General features: G+C 38.2%; 1 protein-coding gene across 6 annotated transcripts in view; it reads right to left on the reverse strand.

Moving 5' to 3' along the window:
- The window catches only part of Hecw1 (HECT, C2 and WW domain containing E3 ubiquitin protein ligase 1), a 277,118-nt gene that overhangs the window by 107,916 nt on the left and 152,130 nt on the right, over positions 1-17,072 (reverse strand). For all 6 annotated transcript variants that reach the window (XM_042278238.2, XM_042278239.2, XM_015998717.3 and 3 more), the window contains 2 exons: positions 12,730-12,824; positions 2,565-2,640 (listed from right to left, as the gene is read on the reverse strand). In XM_042278238.2, coding sequence (XP_042134172.1) covers positions 2,565-2,640; positions 12,730-12,824 — 171 coding nt within the window. The remainder of the gene's footprint in view (positions 1-2,564; positions 2,641-12,729; positions 12,825-17,072) is intronic.

Below are 17,072 nucleotides of genomic sequence, written 5' to 3' on the forward strand. Positions count from 1 at the left end.
GACCCCCACTGGACTGGATGGCTGCTGCTCCACAAACAGATTAAGAGGAAAGGAATGGGTGAGAGGTTGAGGGTCACCCAAGGTGTTGGACATGGAAGAAAACTGACTGGAAATGTGGTAGATCAAAGATACAAAGTTGTTTCATAGAGCAAAGGTGTAAGAAAACGGAGGGCAGTAGTTTTACAATAAATGTGGATTTCACTGAGTAAGGATAAGTAGAAAAAAGGGTTTGAAAGAGCAGACAACCATGGAAGAAGAGTAAGTGCAGCCTCCATGGAGCTAGGCACTCACCCATAACTAGAGGTTTGAGAAACCATGATGTCAGGAAGAGGAGACCATGGCAATTGACCTGTCTAACTGAAGATGTTTTATTACAAGTAATTTCATGTTGTAGACGGAGGGTCTATTTTGAATGCATGTTCTTCAGTTGTTCTTACTCTTTTTTTCTACATATCTTTCAAGTCAAATTTTCTATTATTTCTTCCTGAAAATTCTTGTCATCCTGGTGTTTCTCAGTCTCCATGGTTGTCTAACTGGTTTGTTTGAATCCTTGTCTCTTATTTTATACTCAGAGCCACCTGTGTCTTGTCAGCTTTTTGATATTCTTGCTTGCTTCTCTGTTGCAGTTTTTAAAACATGGACCACAAACAACATGATGATGAAAGGGTTTACCTGACTGACTTACATGTTCTGATCTTTTATACTTGTAATGACAATGTAATTTCAGGTTTACAAGAATTCAGTAAAGAATGCAAAGATTTCCTATAATTCCTTACCTAGTTTTTCCATTGTTAATGTATTACAGAACCAGTAGAGTCATGAAAACTAAAAAGTAACTTACTCTTTGATGTTCATTAATTTCCTCTAAATTGAAGCATTCCCTCCTGAAGGGAGGAGTAAGGGAGACTTAGGAAGTAAACAGCCTTGTGAGTCCTGCAAGGCTGAAACAAATGATTCACATGGTCTGCACTCAGAGATCCTAGAAGCAGAAAACAGCTGGCCGGAGAAGAGAATCTCTGCACAGTGGAGCCTCCTGGACAATATTCTCCACCTGTGCTGCCTGGGTATCCTGCAGAAGGCTCTAGTAATGCAGCTGTCTTGAGCTGTCACCCATGACAAGGTAGGCTTTTCAGTGATGCAGCTGCACTGAGCTGCCCATGCTCTTTTAAGTGTCCCCAATCAACTAATTCACTTGTTAGGCTGACTTCAGTAGAATGGCTTCTTTGATCTGTCATCAATTCCCCTGCTAGGGTTAATAGACCTTTTTTTCACATCTCCCCAGGAAAAGCTTCACCCAGCACTCAACTATTAATGTTTTAAATTGCCTAAATTAAGATGGACTTTATTTGGATTCTCCCCTCAAAAGTACTGTTTTGGCTGGCTTGGCTTTGATCCGTTCTGCTTTAGTGGGTTGACTGCAAGTTCTGTTGAGAACTGGATGGCTGCTGCTCTCCTCTGGCTTCCTCCACTTGCCCTCGGTAGACTGTTAATGCTGCTATTAAGACAATAGCTTCCCTTCCCACTGTGTCAAAACACTTCCACATTTATGACTGACTGAATTTACATTATTTTTACTTATTCAAGGGGAATCACCTGTTTTATTTTAACTTCACCTCCACAGGTGAGGAAAACGAGGCACAAAGAGATTGAATAACTTGAAGCTTGTAGAAGTGGTTGGCATTCTTGTTCACTGTACATGGTGGTTTGAATGAGAAATGTCTGCCATATGTGGTGATATTGTGTTCCCCAATATATTGTGCACCTAATAAATTTATCTGGGGTCAAAGAACAGAACAGCTACTAGACAGACATAGAGGCCAGAAAATGGTAGCACTCACACCTTTAATCCTAGCCTTCTAGAGGCAGAGATCCATTCAGATCTCTGTGAGTTCAAAGTCACACTGGAAATAGCCAGGCATAGTGACTCACGCCTTTAATCCCAGGAAGTAGTGGCAGAAAGCAGAAAGGTATATAAGGTGTGAAAACCAGGAACTAGGCTGGTTAAGTTTTTAGGTTTTTGAGCAACAGTTCAGCTGAGATTCATTCTGGATGAGGACTCAGAGGCTTCTAGTCTGAGGAAACAGGATCAGCTGAGGAATTGGTAAGGTGAGGTGGTTGTGGCTTGTTCTGCTTCTCTGATCCTCCAGCATTCACCCCAATACCTGGCTCCAGGTTTATTTTCATTAGTAAGACCTTCTAAGATTCGTGTAACAGCCATAGGCTCAGGCATTTGAACACTTGGTTTCTAGTAGTTGGTGCTGTCTGGAGAGGGTCATCATGAGGCGCAGACCTGCTGCAGTGGGTTTAAGAGTTTAAGTCCTTGTCCCATTTCCAGTTCCTCTGGCTTCCTGCTTGGGGTGGGTGATGAGATTTCTCTGCTTCTTGAAACTCTCACATTGCCCGCTGTTTGCTGTCATGCCTTCACCTTGCCATCATGGGCTAGTATCCTTCCAGAACTGTAAGCTAAAATGAGCACCTTCTTCTTTAAGTTGGCATGGTGTTTTATGACACCACCAGAAAGTAGCTAATGCTCTGCATAAGGCTCCTAGGTGAGCAACACGTACCCGAGAGAGAGAAGCTGATCAGCCTCCTACTTCCTTGACTTTGCACAGTCTCTTCGGAGCCAATGCCTTTAAAAATCTGTAAAAACAAGGAAAGATGGAAGACAGACAAAACCAACATAGAAAGAGATACTATAATATAGTAAGGGGTTCTGAAATGCTAACAGGACCGATCTGCAGCAGGCTGGTCAGCCCCCGTGTGCTATCTCGTGTGTCTTTTCTGTAATCAAATTCCTCCCCTCTCTCTTCTGTACTGTAAGTGGCTTTTGGGAAATTCTGATCTGTGGGAAGGAATTCTGCTTATGGGGCAATTTAGAAAACACTATTAAGCCAGCTTAATATAGACAATCAAAATATATGTCACTCTGGGTTACTCTTGAGGGCAATCAAGGGGACAAAAGGGATATAAAACACTATGCTTAACTGAACTCGGGGTTCAATCTTTAGATGAATGTCTGCTTAGCTTGTTTATGGATACTTGTGGTTGTTTTAAACAAGAATGAGCCTCATAAGCTCGTAGATTTGATTGCTTGGTTAAGAGGGGGTGACACTATTAGGAGGCATGGCCTTGTTGGAGTAGAAGTGGAATTGTTGGAGGAAGTGTGTCACTAGGGGTGGGCTTTGGGGTTTCAAATGCTCAAACCAGGACCAGTCTCTCTCTCTTCCTGCTGCCTGCCAATCCAGATGTAGAACTCTCAGCTACCTCTCCAACAACATGTCTGCCTGCATGCTGCCATGCTTTCTGACATGACCATAATGTACTAAGCCTCTGAATGTAAGTAAGCCAAAACTAAATGCTTTCTTTTATAAGAGTTGCCAAGGTCATGGCACATATTCACAGCAACAGAACACCAATGGAGACAATCCTGCATACCGACTGACTTGATGAAAGGGTGGAATGAATGGAATCCTTTCCCTTTCCTGTATGTGAATGTGAATTGCTGTATGTGAATTTCCTGTATGTTCCTTTCAGTAGGAACAAATGGGTGGTAAGCATAGTACACTGTGTCCTTAGAATGTCTGATTAAAAAAAAAAACTCTAAAAAGAGTATTCAGAAAATTATGATGTTAAGCTAATTCTGGCCATCTCTGAAATAGAATGGCTTTCATTTGGGGTGGGCTAGCCCACTAAGGAGGCATTAAAATTCTTAAATGTACAAACAAAAAGGGCAGAGGATATGTGTGAAATATTTTAGATAAAGATAGATTTTTATGATAAAATAAGCATTATCCTAAAGATGAATGTATGTGTTTAGGCGCGCGCGCACGCACGCACGCACACACACACACACACACACACACACACACACACACACACACACACAACGAAAACAAAACCAGAAGTGCTTAAAGCCATATCAGAAAGGTCTAAATAAGTTATACAAGGCTTGTAGATGATGGGACTTAGGACATAAATGTTTAATAATCAAAGTTTATTAGAATCCCTAAGATTATAACGATCTATTAATGGTAACAAAAGTTGACTTAAATGTTGTTGTTGTATGTCTAATCAAGGTAATTAAGTTTTTGCTAACTTTGTTGAACTTTCATTACTTGAGAAAACTGAGTCATAGCAAAATCCAAGATTTATTTAAAACTGTTTTGTTTGTTTTTTTCTAAGCTTTGTCTAAAATTTACACAAATTAAAAATACAAAGCTGTCCTTCTGGTTGGTCAACAAAGCTTGACCTACACCAAAAAGGGTAAAAGGATCAAAAAGGATGTGTAATGTTTTGATCCTTGCCCTCCATGGTCAGCCAGGACCCAGAGGACAATGAAATTCCTCTGATAAGCTGTCTGGTCCTTCTGGTCAGAGAGGCCATGAAATGGCCAGAGACTAGACTGTAAGCAATGTGCATCTAACAATAGAGGAAGTCATTATGTGATATAATGTAAAAGTTATAATTATTTGGAGGTCCATACCATTGTTAAACAGGCATATGAGGATCTTTGATTTACTATGGTACTCAATAATGAAAGACACATGAATAGAAGGAGATATACTAAGTAAAAAACTGGTAGACAGCCCATTGCCTCAAAGGCAAATATATGAATATATATTGTAGTGTGTGTGTGTGTGTGTGTGTCCGTTTGTCTGTCCGTGTGTCCATGTTTTCAATTACTGATGGAGTTTTATTTTTCTGAATTACTGGAGGAGTTGTAGTTTTTTTTTTTTAATTACAAAGATGAGGGTATGCAAACTAAAAAATCAGCATGGTTCTGAAAACATACCTCTGTCTGTTACAGTAATTCCAACTTTGAAATTTAACCATATACACAATGGGTGTGTTATATGCTCTTAGGTAACTAGTAAGATTTTATAAGGAAGGAGTAGCATGACTTAGCAGCATGCTATGTAAGCTTGTGGATGCTTTATACAATGAAAATAACAGCCTAGATAAATGCTTTTCTTTTCTTTTGATATTTGTGAGACAAAGTCTCCAGCAGTGTTGCCCAAGCTGGCCTTACATTACTGATCTGCATCCTAAAGCTGGGTTTACAGGCATATGACTGTGTTAGCCCTTTTGTTTAGAGTTGGTCTGAGAAAATGTGTTTACCATAATGACAGTAATAGTTACTGTTAAACAATGAGAAAAACAATTCTTGAATGCTGTTTTTAGAAAATATGTTCAAGGCACCATACTAAGGTTTTCCATAAATTAAAAAAATTTTTTTCCACAACAATCTGAAGAGATGATATTAAAGTTTTGCCATTTCACAGATGAGAACGAACACAGGATCAAAGACTTTTAAGCAATTCCCTCAAAGTCATATAGATGAAGCCGCAGTAAAACCCAGATCACCCGGACTGTGTTCGAAGCCTGCAGATATCTTTAACCGCAACTTTGCCTCCACTATAAATGAGTTGATGTTAAAACATGGCAGAGATCAATCAATGTATTTAGTTAAAAGAAAAATATTATTTTGAGGGATAAAAATAAATAAAACAGAAAACCCTAACCATTAGAAAGGACTTGGTTGGCAATTTCCAAATGGGATTTCATGACAAAACTTACTAGGAGATCTGCATTTTAAATTGTTGAAATATTCCTGTAAGCTAAAGTTTTTGTAACTACTAGTAAACACAGTGTACTTCATTCTTTAAACATGAATTGCAGCTCCCTAAATAATAAAATGTAAAGATTATTTAAAAATACCTTGAAAAACTAGTAACAATTTTGAAATTTCTAAAATTTCCCAGTAATCAATTTATTATCCCTGAATCTCAAAGAACAACATGCCAGGAATTTAGAAATACCAAGAAACTTGCTTTTCTTCCCCCCACTGTATATAATAATATTAAAATGTACCATTGTTGTAGATTAGTCATACTTGAATAAATTTATTGGAATTAGATGAAACAGCTCTAAAGAAAAATGAAGTTAAAAATTGCAGGAAAATGGATGGACTTAGCAGCGTCAAACACTCTCAGGAAGAAATAAAGCATGTTTTCTTTACAGATGCAGGGTTTAGCCAGCAACATCTACATATATGTAAATGTGGGTGCAGTATAACATGAATAAAAGAGAACAAAGAAAGCTAAATATAAGGGGACGAGGAAGGGCTAAATTCAGGTAATGAATGCAAGTTAGGAAAGAAGATATAAAGCAAATCGTTTTCTAGGTCTAATTCTGTCATGGCTTTTTTTGGTTGTGGATAAGTGCATAAAATATATTTGGTACAGAAAATATAGAATTTAATGTGAAGCTTTACACCTTATATTTGTAACAGCAATTCTAACTGTTTACAAGTTGCCTAAGTTGATGGACATTGGGTCTGCTGACGTGTGATGCTTGTATTTGCAAATTCTTCTTTTATGAAGAAAATTAAAAATAAATAAACAAATTAGATTTGGCCTTTGAGGAGAGGAGCATGATTAGCCTGACTGAAATTTGGAAGTAAAGGAAAAGCCTGCCTTTGAGTTATCAGCTGGAAGAACATCTGTCCGTTAGCGTTCCTCTTAGACATTGCTTTCCCCTCCCACACTTAATTTTGTGGAACAGAGACAGAACTTAAAGTCACAATACTCAGAGAGTGTCATAAATATTCTGTGAGAAAAAAAATGTGAAATCATCTAGTAAATATTTTGGCAGCACTGACTGATCTTTGCATGTTAGTAAATCGTGGTTTTGATTTTAGCATAGGCACTCAAGTTTGGACTCACTCTGTTTGACCTATTTTATTTGACACATCTGCTTCAAATAAAAATGTATTCTAAAATTGCCCTCTGAGAAAGGCTAAAAGAAAGAGGTTTATGAGATAGAAAATAAAACTAGAATATTGTATGATTACTTCAGAACTCTTGCTGCACTGGTATAGCTGGGATTATTTCATTTAGAAACTAATTTTCATAATGTTATGGAATAAATAAGTCTTAGACTTGTCTCATCATAGGATTATGGATGAAATTTCTTTTTGTGTTCATTTAGATAATTGCCAGAGACATACCACAAATCTAAGTTGTGGGTGTCTAAGGGAGGAAGCGGAAAAACAGAATTAATTCACAAAAGTATATAAGGGACTGGGGAGATGGCTCCGTGAGCGAAGTGTTTCCTGTGGAAGCGTGAAGACAGGGTTCTAGTGCTAGCTCCCATGTGCAAGTCCAGACAAGGCAGCAGGCAGCTGCAGTCCCAGCTCTGCGGACGCAGAGACAGAGCTCTCAAATGTTCTGGTCTGAGAGCTCAACCTGCAATCCTCAGGTCCCAGTAAGAGCCTCTCTAAAACAGCCCCAAAGGAATGGCACCTGATGTTGCTCTCTGGCTTTCATGCATATCTATACAATCATGTGCATGCACAAACATACACGTTCAGTGAAATGTCTACTCAACATCCCCTGAGCATAGATAGAACACAAAATTTTTACTTTTTTATTTTTGAAAGACTCGTATGGTGGATGCTACAGTTTAGATATTTCTTGAGTGTCCCATGATGGCTCTGCAGTAAAGGCTTTATCCTCAGTCCATGTGGCCATTGAAAAGTTGTGAAAGTTTTAGGCATTGAGCCTCGTAGAAAGATGTCAGGTTATTAGGAGTAGCTCTTGAATCAGCTATTGGGATGCCAACATCTTCTCTTTCTTTTACTCCCCAGCCATTATGATAAGAACAATGTTCTGTACAATGTCTTCACCTTCCATGACATTCTGCCTCACCTAGGACCCCAAGCAACAAGACTAACAACTGTAGAATAAATACTCCAAAATTATAAATCAAACAAAACTATGTTTAACTTCTAAATCTCAGGCATTTTGACACGGTAATAAAAAATATGTTGCTACTATTAAAATACAAGTCAAAAAATAAACGTAAACTTCCTATAAATTTCCCCAAATGTAAGGAATCTAGGTTTCTAGATAGAGATTGGACGTGGAGACATGTTTAAGAACATGGCTATAGTGCTGTGAGTATGACAAAATCATAAAGCCTGGCTAATTTTGATCAAACTGATTTGTGGAAATAATTTTAAACATTTCCCAAGTCTCTCTGTTGATAGAAGCAATTATTTATAAGCAAAATTAGTGGGAAAAAACACAGTTAAAGAAAACATGACATTTTGGTATTATCTGCCATTCTAAGGCAGATAATCTGTCTAAGTCTCCTTTGGTCAGTGGGTTGGAAAAACCAATTTTTGAAGTAATGGTAAGACTAATCTAGTGTAACACAATTTTGATAGCATTGCCGTGAAATTTTACTGTTAAAGACAATATAAGAAATACATTTTAGTCAGGCTGCGATGGTGCACGCCTTTAATCCCAGCACTCAGGAGGCAGAGCCAGTTGGATCTCTGTGAGTTCGAGGCCAGCCTGGTCTACAGAGTGAGAGCCAGGACAGATACCAAAAAGAAAGAAAAAAAGAAATACATTCTAGCATTATAGAAACTGTGAATCTGGGGGACACTCTGCCTCAGGTTTTGTGGCCCCAAATAAGGTAGCAATATAATGTAATCTTCCTGCCTTTCACTCTGGTGCCTTTTCCCAGTTGCAAGGATATCGCTCTTGAGGCTGTTGGACTTAGTTGCCCATTTTCTATGTTCAGAAGCTGTGGCCCTCCCAGGCCTTGGCATGGGAAGGAATGTACTGATAGTGTCTTGTAAAACAGGTATAGGAAATTTGTGTTAGGGGCTATAAAGGGTCTTGTTGACAAGATGTACACCAAGGCCAGCTAGAGACCTAATCTTCACCCCTAAAGGAAATCAGAAGACAGTGTAGAGGGAGACGCTGCGGATGCCTCCATAGCATGGGGAAGGTCAGTATGAAAATCTTCTATCAGGGCATAGCCTTGATAATGCACTCAGGAAGTCTTTGGTGGACAATAGAGTGAGCTGTGGACAGAGTAATATATATTTTACTTGAGAGATTGTAAATTCCTGCCCTTTGATGTACAATCAGAGATAGTAAAGTGTACCATGAGCTTATTAAGAGACAGGGAACACACTGGGAAAATGAGGTAAGGCAAGGATGCTGAAAAGAGAAACTTGTCTTCAAAAATTATTTTTGACAGAGAATAGGAGAAAATATAAAGCTTATTACAGGTGTCACCAATAAAATAACAAACATATTCTAACATGAAGTGCAGCAGGGGGTATGGAAAAACCAGCCCCGTGTTCTTTAGACCTAATGAAGCATAGATGGTTCTCCCCACGGTGCTTGTACCACTTCATGTCCTGTGTTTCTGTCCATTATGTCTCCCCTCCCCAGCCTTGCGTCACCTCCCTTCCAGCCTTGGCAGTTCCCTTCACATTGCTTGTTTCAAACACATGCCACCTCCTTGTGAAGCCAACAGAGATGCTGCACCTTGTTAGACCTTCCCTTACACGCTAGCACAAGAAGCTTCATGCTCCAGCCCTGTGGGCTTCAGATAGCATTATCCTGGATGGTACAATAACTATGAGTTCTCAATTACAGGGCTTACACTTAATTTACGTGTACAGCAGTGTCTATAACCTTTTACAATAACAGGCTCTCAGCTATGCTTTAGACTGCCAAAGAGATGAGAGCCTAAGATCACAAAGAATAAATTGCAACCTAATTTTATAACAAGGATCACAATAGCTGCTGATGGCACAGATAAGGGAGACGAAAAAACTGATAAATATTTAGAATTTATTACTATTAAAATTTAAGTATTGGTTATACCAAAGGAACATTGGGCATCTTGTTTTCCTTCCTAAAGAACTACAGGTTGATTGTAGTCTTACAAATTAACTCAGTGGAATTTTGGATGTGATATAATGCCTATAGATAGTAACCCTCCCTAAAAAATTAATGTACTACCAGCAATAATAAGTGAGAAAGTAGATTTTCAAAATTAATTGACAAATGGATTCAAGAAAACTTAGTTACATTTCCTCATTGAAGTAGTGTGCTTAAATTCCCGGATCAGATCTCCAAAGCTTATTTGAACTCAGAAGTTCATTTGATTTTTACCAATAACTGGCTTGTGTAGCAAAATAAAAGCTAGGTTTGGTTTCTATTACAACACTACATGCTGAAAGAAAGTAGTAATTTTTTAAAATGACAATACACATAAACCTGTAGTTAATTGAGAAGGAAGAGCATTTGTTTAAATATTTCTCTTGTCTGCCTTAATGTGCTAGAAATCAAATAGAGAAATGCAAGAGAAACAACCTTGAAAACAGATCATACTGTCAAGAAATAAGGGCAAAAATAGCATAGTCACCCTAAAAACTAACTACACATTAAAATACCGTTGGAGGAAAGTTCCTTCCCAGCACTTCCATCCGTCCTCCACATGCTCAGTTTTAATATGGCAGTGAGAACCCAGGGTTACTCTCTGTTCTCAGCATCACATGGGCTCAGGACTGGACTCTCACATTGTTTTGTTATACCGTTCATTGGGAGATAAAATACAGATCAAAGGAAAGATACCACCAAAGCCATACTTGGTGAATAAGTGAGGTGTTTTTGGGGGCGGGGTACCCACGGGAATATGGGTGATGGGTTGCTATCACAAGAAATGATGCCATGACAGCATCACCAAAAGCCTCCTGCATCGTGAGTAAAAGTCCATGAGAGCTGGAAACTAGCACACTGCACACAGCCTGCAGATGGCTCCACGGGTTGGAAAGTGTCCTTTCAAGGTACTTCCTTTTCTATTGGCCTGAGACTCAACCTTAGCAGCTAGCTAGCTTTCACAGTACTGGAAGGTGCTACACAAGCTACTGGAGAAGAAAGTTAATCATCAGTCTTACCCAGCTCGAACCCTGAATGCTATGATACTGACTGACCTGGGAAGATATGCCCACTGGTATAATAGTGTCATGAACATTATGGGACTAACCAAACACTTTCTGATTGTATTTAAGACTTAATCTGCAGGATTCAACCTATAGTTGGCATCATTATCAGGCTAAGAATTTATGGCCAGACAAGTCATAGGCCCTAGGGGAGACCTTACTACTAATACTCTGCTAAATGGGCATAGTATTAAACTGACTCATTTTTACACTCATAGTCAATGCATTCTCATCCTTCATCTTAGAAGTTTCTGTTTGCAGTGGATGGTGATTTACACAGTGAGCTACAACTGGTCAAGGTGCCAAGAATAATAGATCACAGCAGGCTCAGTCCTAAAGAGAACATGTATGCCATAGCCCACTCTGTAAGGCTCAGGGATTATTGTGGAAGAGGGGGCAAAATGAGTATAAGAGCCTGAGGTGGTGGATAAATACAAGGAAACAGTGTCTTCTCGACACATCAGGGCAGCTACAATATGACCTCACCATGGTGGTGACAGAGTATATAATGTCTATGCAAGCCCAAGCCAGATCAAATCCCAGTATGGAGTGAGGAGCGGGGCACACAATCTCATTCCAAGCTGTGGAGCTCTTGGCACGTGTTAGCTACTGAGAGGAAGAGAGTCAGTTTCCTCTAAGAATATAGCCCCTGGTAAGTGGACCACTCTAGAGTGGAAAACCACACATCCAAAAAGATTTAGGCAGCAAAAATCAGTCTTAAGCTGGGTGTGGTGGTACATGCTTTTAATTCCTGTGAGTGGTCTACCTAGCAAGTTCCAGGACAGCTAGGGCTATGTAGATGGAACCTGTCTCAAGAAAAAAAAAAGGAAGGAAGAAAGAAAACCACAATAACAAACCCTAAAAACAAAACAACAACAAATAGCCAAATAATTTGTCTTAAAAAAAAAGGACAAAGTTATTAAAGTTGGGTGGATAGGAAAGGTGAGTGAATTGCGGGAGAGTTAGAGAAACTGGTGACTATGATCAAAATAGGTTATATGAAACTCTAGAAGAACTAATCAGAAAAAAAACACTTCAGAGATAAAGACTAGACTGCAATTCAGGAAAAGATAGCATCTATTCCTGTGGTACTGAATAGAACCACACAGTAGGGAACAGAAACGTCACTTAAATCCTGGATGCACAGCTGGACTTGGTGGCACACTCCTATGATGGCAGCACTTGTAATTATCTATGTAAATCCAAGGCTATCTTTGAATAGTTGGTTCTGGGACAGCTTGGGCTACACATTGAGACCATGTCTCAAAAGAATATAATCATCATCAACAACAAAACCAAAACACACAAAAGCAAATGAACAAAGGCAAATCGTGGATCTAGGATTCACTAACACTGTGGCTTGAGGTCCATCGCTTGGACTCACTTGTTAGAGTTCTCATTTACCCAAAGAAAGGAGGTGAGAGTTTATCTTTTCTAGGCCCATCGTTCTATATGACTAAGATGAATCTGAGGTAATACATTCTAATTAATTTATTTGTAAGTCTAAAGAAATTAAAACATCAAAAATATAAGTATTCAAAATCAGTGAATTATAAACATGTTTCTTATAGACAGCCTCATACACTGTTACTAAGTATATCCCCATGGAAACATTTTGCTAATGGAAATCCTGACTTCACATTTCTCTAACATTCACATGGCTTGTACTCCGAAGAGGACAACTTTTGGTGTCATTTCTTATCACTAGTCTGAGGTGTGTGTGTGTGTGTGTGTGTGTGTGTGTGTGTGTGTGTGTGTGTTGCATTCTTAATTCATCTATCAATGTATCTTCATATATGTGTAGGTGTAAGTGCGGATATGTGCACATGGATGACTCTGCATACACACATGAAGAGAACAGGAAAGCAAAGAACCGCATGAGCTGGGTCTGAGCAGGAAGAAGAATGGAGACTTACAGGAGCAGCCGAGTTTTTGACAGTGACACTGGGGGTTGTAGCTCGAAGGGCTCCACTCACTCCATGGTAGTATTTGAAGCAGATCTTCGTTTCAGCTGGAAGACAAAAATAAGATGGAGCCGAGTCGCTGGGTATATTCTAGGAAGACACAGCCATAGCCCAAAGGGATCTCTCCAGCAATGCAAACCATTTCCTCCCATGAGCCAGTGGGCAACACTTGACAAGGATTGTTTACACATGGCCTCCTGGCCAGTCTGTTTTTCTAAAACTATGTCATAAAAAATTGTGTGGGCGTTGACATTTAACATTTAATATATACCCAAGTTAGATAAGTCTATTTCTTAAGCATCTTGGCATCCAGTCTACCTCACTGGACATTATTGGACATTATTACTTTAAAATCTGTAGTTCTAAGATTTGAGGTAGCTTTATTTCTTTGGCATTTCCTATCATATAATTCATTGCAATTAATATCTTGGTAATTTTAAGAAATATTGAGAGGTTGTTGAAATACATAGAGGAAAACCATATTTCATAAACTCCTATATTTATCAGTGATAACTTTTTTGGTATAGTTATAGATGCAGATCTGTTTATAGGTGGTAAGCAGAAAAGATATGCTTTTGGTAAATCCCACGGGCTGTGTTTGAATTTACAGTCGGTGAGATAATGAACAAGTCACTTAACTTCCTTTTATCCTAGATCCTTCGTATGTAAATGGAATATTATCCTATAAGGTGTTGGTTGAGCAAACAAAAACACTTAGAGTCCAGTTAAGTGTTCAGGAAATGTCAGCGATGGTAGGATATGAGGATCGAATCGTGACAGGATTCCATTGCTTTCTGATGGTTGATTCTGCAGTGAGAAAGAAATCTTCAAGCAACATGCCCTTAGTTTAGTAGATAGTGACCGGTGTTTGCACCTCACTGTTTCACATAATGCTTTTTTTAAAATTTTTAATTAAAAATTTGTAGGTTGTGTCTTAGTCTACTACAACCTATTAATTTTGTTTTAGGAGTCTTCAATTTGTAAAGCTGAACAGATTTATGGTTTATAAACATTTTGCTATTTTGGGCATTATTTTTGAAAATGAAAAACTTTTAGCAAACCGTTTTTCAAGTTTGAATGTGTAATACAATAACAATTGCTAGTTACCTGTCCAAAACACATTCTCCTTTTTATGCTTAACAATAGAATCTCAGGTTTATGTTGGATGATAATGTCTAGCTGGCCATACATTTTACAGTCGTCATTGGAGATAATATCTGTGTTTCTTGCTACTGCCCTTTTGATGTTTTCCTGGCTTAAAGTCAAACTGAAACCTAGCCAACACAGAAAGCCTTTTTGGTATAGAAGAAATGGTCACTGCCATGTTCTCCTATTGGCTAGAAAACATGAGTAGTTCTAGGACTCTTTCTTTCTGTGGCCATGTTTTCAAACAGCACTTTATACTTCAAGAAACACGTAATGTCAGATTCTCATCACCTCACAGAACCTCAAGGAATGCTGTTAGTCAGACATATTAATTAAAAATGAACTGAAAATAGAAATGCATTATCAGTATCATTTCATCTACTTGATTACTAGTGAGATTAAACATTTTTTTCAGCAAATTTTAATTAGCTCTTTAAGTTTCTAAAAGTCCATTAAGTTGATATTGTTAAGACTTCTCATGACCTGAGTAACGCCTGGTTGCTTATAAGCTTTTTCTTTCCGGAGTCATTCTTTCCCTGCAGGCACTTAATACATCCATTAATTGTGTTTCAAGCTTTTGGTGGACCATTTAACAGCCTAGTTCCATAATATTATCCAAGATATTTACAAATTGCCCATATTAGGTCTACACAGCCAAGTCCAAAAAGCAGGTTTCTCATAGATGGGCAATCATGGAGAGCTCTGGATAAAGCAGCAAGAGTCACGCAGCTCGCTGCTCCCATCAGTTTCCTCCAGTACCAGGATACTGTCCATGGATGCCAGGGAGATCAGTATGCTGGGGAAGAACTTTAAGCTAAGTCATGTAGAAGGGAATTAACAGGAATGTGTAGCAGTGCCAGTAGCTTTTATTCAAGGAAGAACATGATTTCAGTGTCTTTGAGCCAATGGTGGGGGAACCATTGTATGTTGGGGAACATACAAACTTATGTTCAATCCTGTAGTCAGATTAGTTTAGTGCTTATTTTGAACCAAGAACTCATGGAAACTTTCAAAGCATGATATTCTCCCTTCAAAAAAAAATTGATGGCAAAGTTTGTATCTTCCTCCCCCTTAAACATGTATTTTAATAATACATTTTGAAATTTAGAAGCTTGATTACTAATGGATCTTCTTTACTTAACCTAAATATGTATTGTAGCTTAGGAGTAGGATATGAAGGAAAGCTACTAATAACTGCCTAAAAAATAACAATATAATATATTACTTTTGTCTTATGACTTTAAAAATAATTCCATTAAAAAATTACATGATATTTCATATTTACTCTGGCTACACTTCACTGGTCTGTTTAATTCATTACTCAGTTTTGTTAGTAAGGTATTGGTATCCATTTATTTTAATATTTCCATTGTAATGTAACATCATACTTTAAAGAGTGGCTAATGACTAGAGTTTTGCATATATAATGATAAGTAGGCAGTTGTCCAAGGGCAAAGAAATTTCTATAGTTGATAATTATTTCTACAGTTGACAATTATTGCCCTCTCTTAGAAAAATAGCAAGGCTTATAAGCAAAGAAATATTAGTGGAGTATTAGGTACATTTTCAGATACTTTGTCAGAGGCTTACATTACTTCTGTCTTTGTCTTAAAAATAATGATACTAACTCTAATATATTTTCTAAATGTAAGCTATCTTCCACATTCAAAGCAGTTCTGTTACAATAGTTTTGTTGTTTATTTGGAGTAGAATGATGCATAAGCATGGTACATGTGACATGGTCAACCCATGAATGGCCTTCTTTATGATCAATAGTGCTGACTTAGACGGCAGTTCAGGGTCGTCCTATTTGTGAGTGTCTAAAGGGTTAATTAAAGGTTGTGTTCCAGCTCTCTCGAAAAAGAGGTCAGCAAACTAAGTGCTTAGGTTAACAGTAGCAGTGAAGCAGACACGCTTACATTACGGTTGTTTTTACCTCGTACGTTTTCAAGTTTGATCAGGGTGACCAGCTTATTCAAGTTCACAGCCTCTTTTTTCTACTATTGGTTGTTACGTGCATGTGTGTATATACAAAACAAAGGTTGAGAAAAATTCAAGTTTGTGAGTTAACTGTCAAAGTGAACTTTTCATTTCAGTCATGGAATAACAGGCAAATCTGAAAACATCTAGAAAAGCTGGGGGTAAAAACAAATAAAATGCCAAAAATAGTGTTAAATAAAATATAGAATGCACAGTTAATTGAGTTTCAGATAAATAAGGAATATATTTTAGTGTAAGTTTCACATGAGATACATTAAATATATTACTCTTTGTTTGTCCCACATGGAAATTCAGGAAAATAGCCCATAGTTTCCCCCACTAAATCTGGAAACTCTCACCTGGATACACGGAAATAACAAGGTAATAGAACACAAAACAAGGCAGCAAAGATCCAGAATGTAAAACTCAGGGGTGAGTTCTAGATTTCGAGTGTTGAGATTTAGATGAAATTGTTCAGACTTCTAAACAAAGGTCTGTGAATGACCTCAGGAAGGAGAAAACATCATAAGTATTGAATCATTTCTGCAAGTGTTCATTTGCAAAGCAGAGTTCTCAATTAGAACTGGCCAAACACATGCAGAGGCAACACAGTGTAAAAACAACACCAAAAGAATCATCAGACTGTATACACAGGGGCACATGGGTTCCAGGTATTGGGAAATATATAAAGAAATCAATTCAAGGAATGGGCCTGCTACCTGGACAGAGAGTTTTCAAAAGAAGAAAAAAACTGGATAAGAAATATCTCAAAAGATGCTCTTTGTTCCTAGGAATTAGGGAAATTCAAATCAAAGCAACATTGACGTTTTCTCTTGTCCCAGTCAGAATGACAAAGACCAACAAAACAGCTGACAACAAAAGCTGGAGGGGATGTGGGGAAAGGGGATACTCATTCATTGTTCGTCGGATCACAAACAAGTCTAGTCACTTTGCAAATAAGTGTGGAGAATCCTGAAAAAGCTAAAATTTAAATCTACTATATAACACAGCTATAACACTTCTTAGCATACACCCAAAAGATTCTATATCCTGCTCCACAGATACTTGTTCAGCCATATTAGTGGCTGCTCTGTTCACCATAGCCAGGAAATGGAAACAACCTAAATGTCTGTCAACTGATGAATGTAAAATGAAAAATGTGGTCCGTA

The sequence above is a fragment of the Peromyscus maniculatus genome, chromosome 5, assembly GCF_049852395.1.
Source record: "Peromyscus maniculatus bairdii isolate BWxNUB_F1_BW_parent chromosome 5, HU_Pman_BW_mat_3.1, whole genome shotgun sequence".
NCBI classification, from domain to species: domain Eukaryota; kingdom Metazoa; phylum Chordata; class Mammalia; order Rodentia; family Cricetidae; genus Peromyscus; species Peromyscus maniculatus.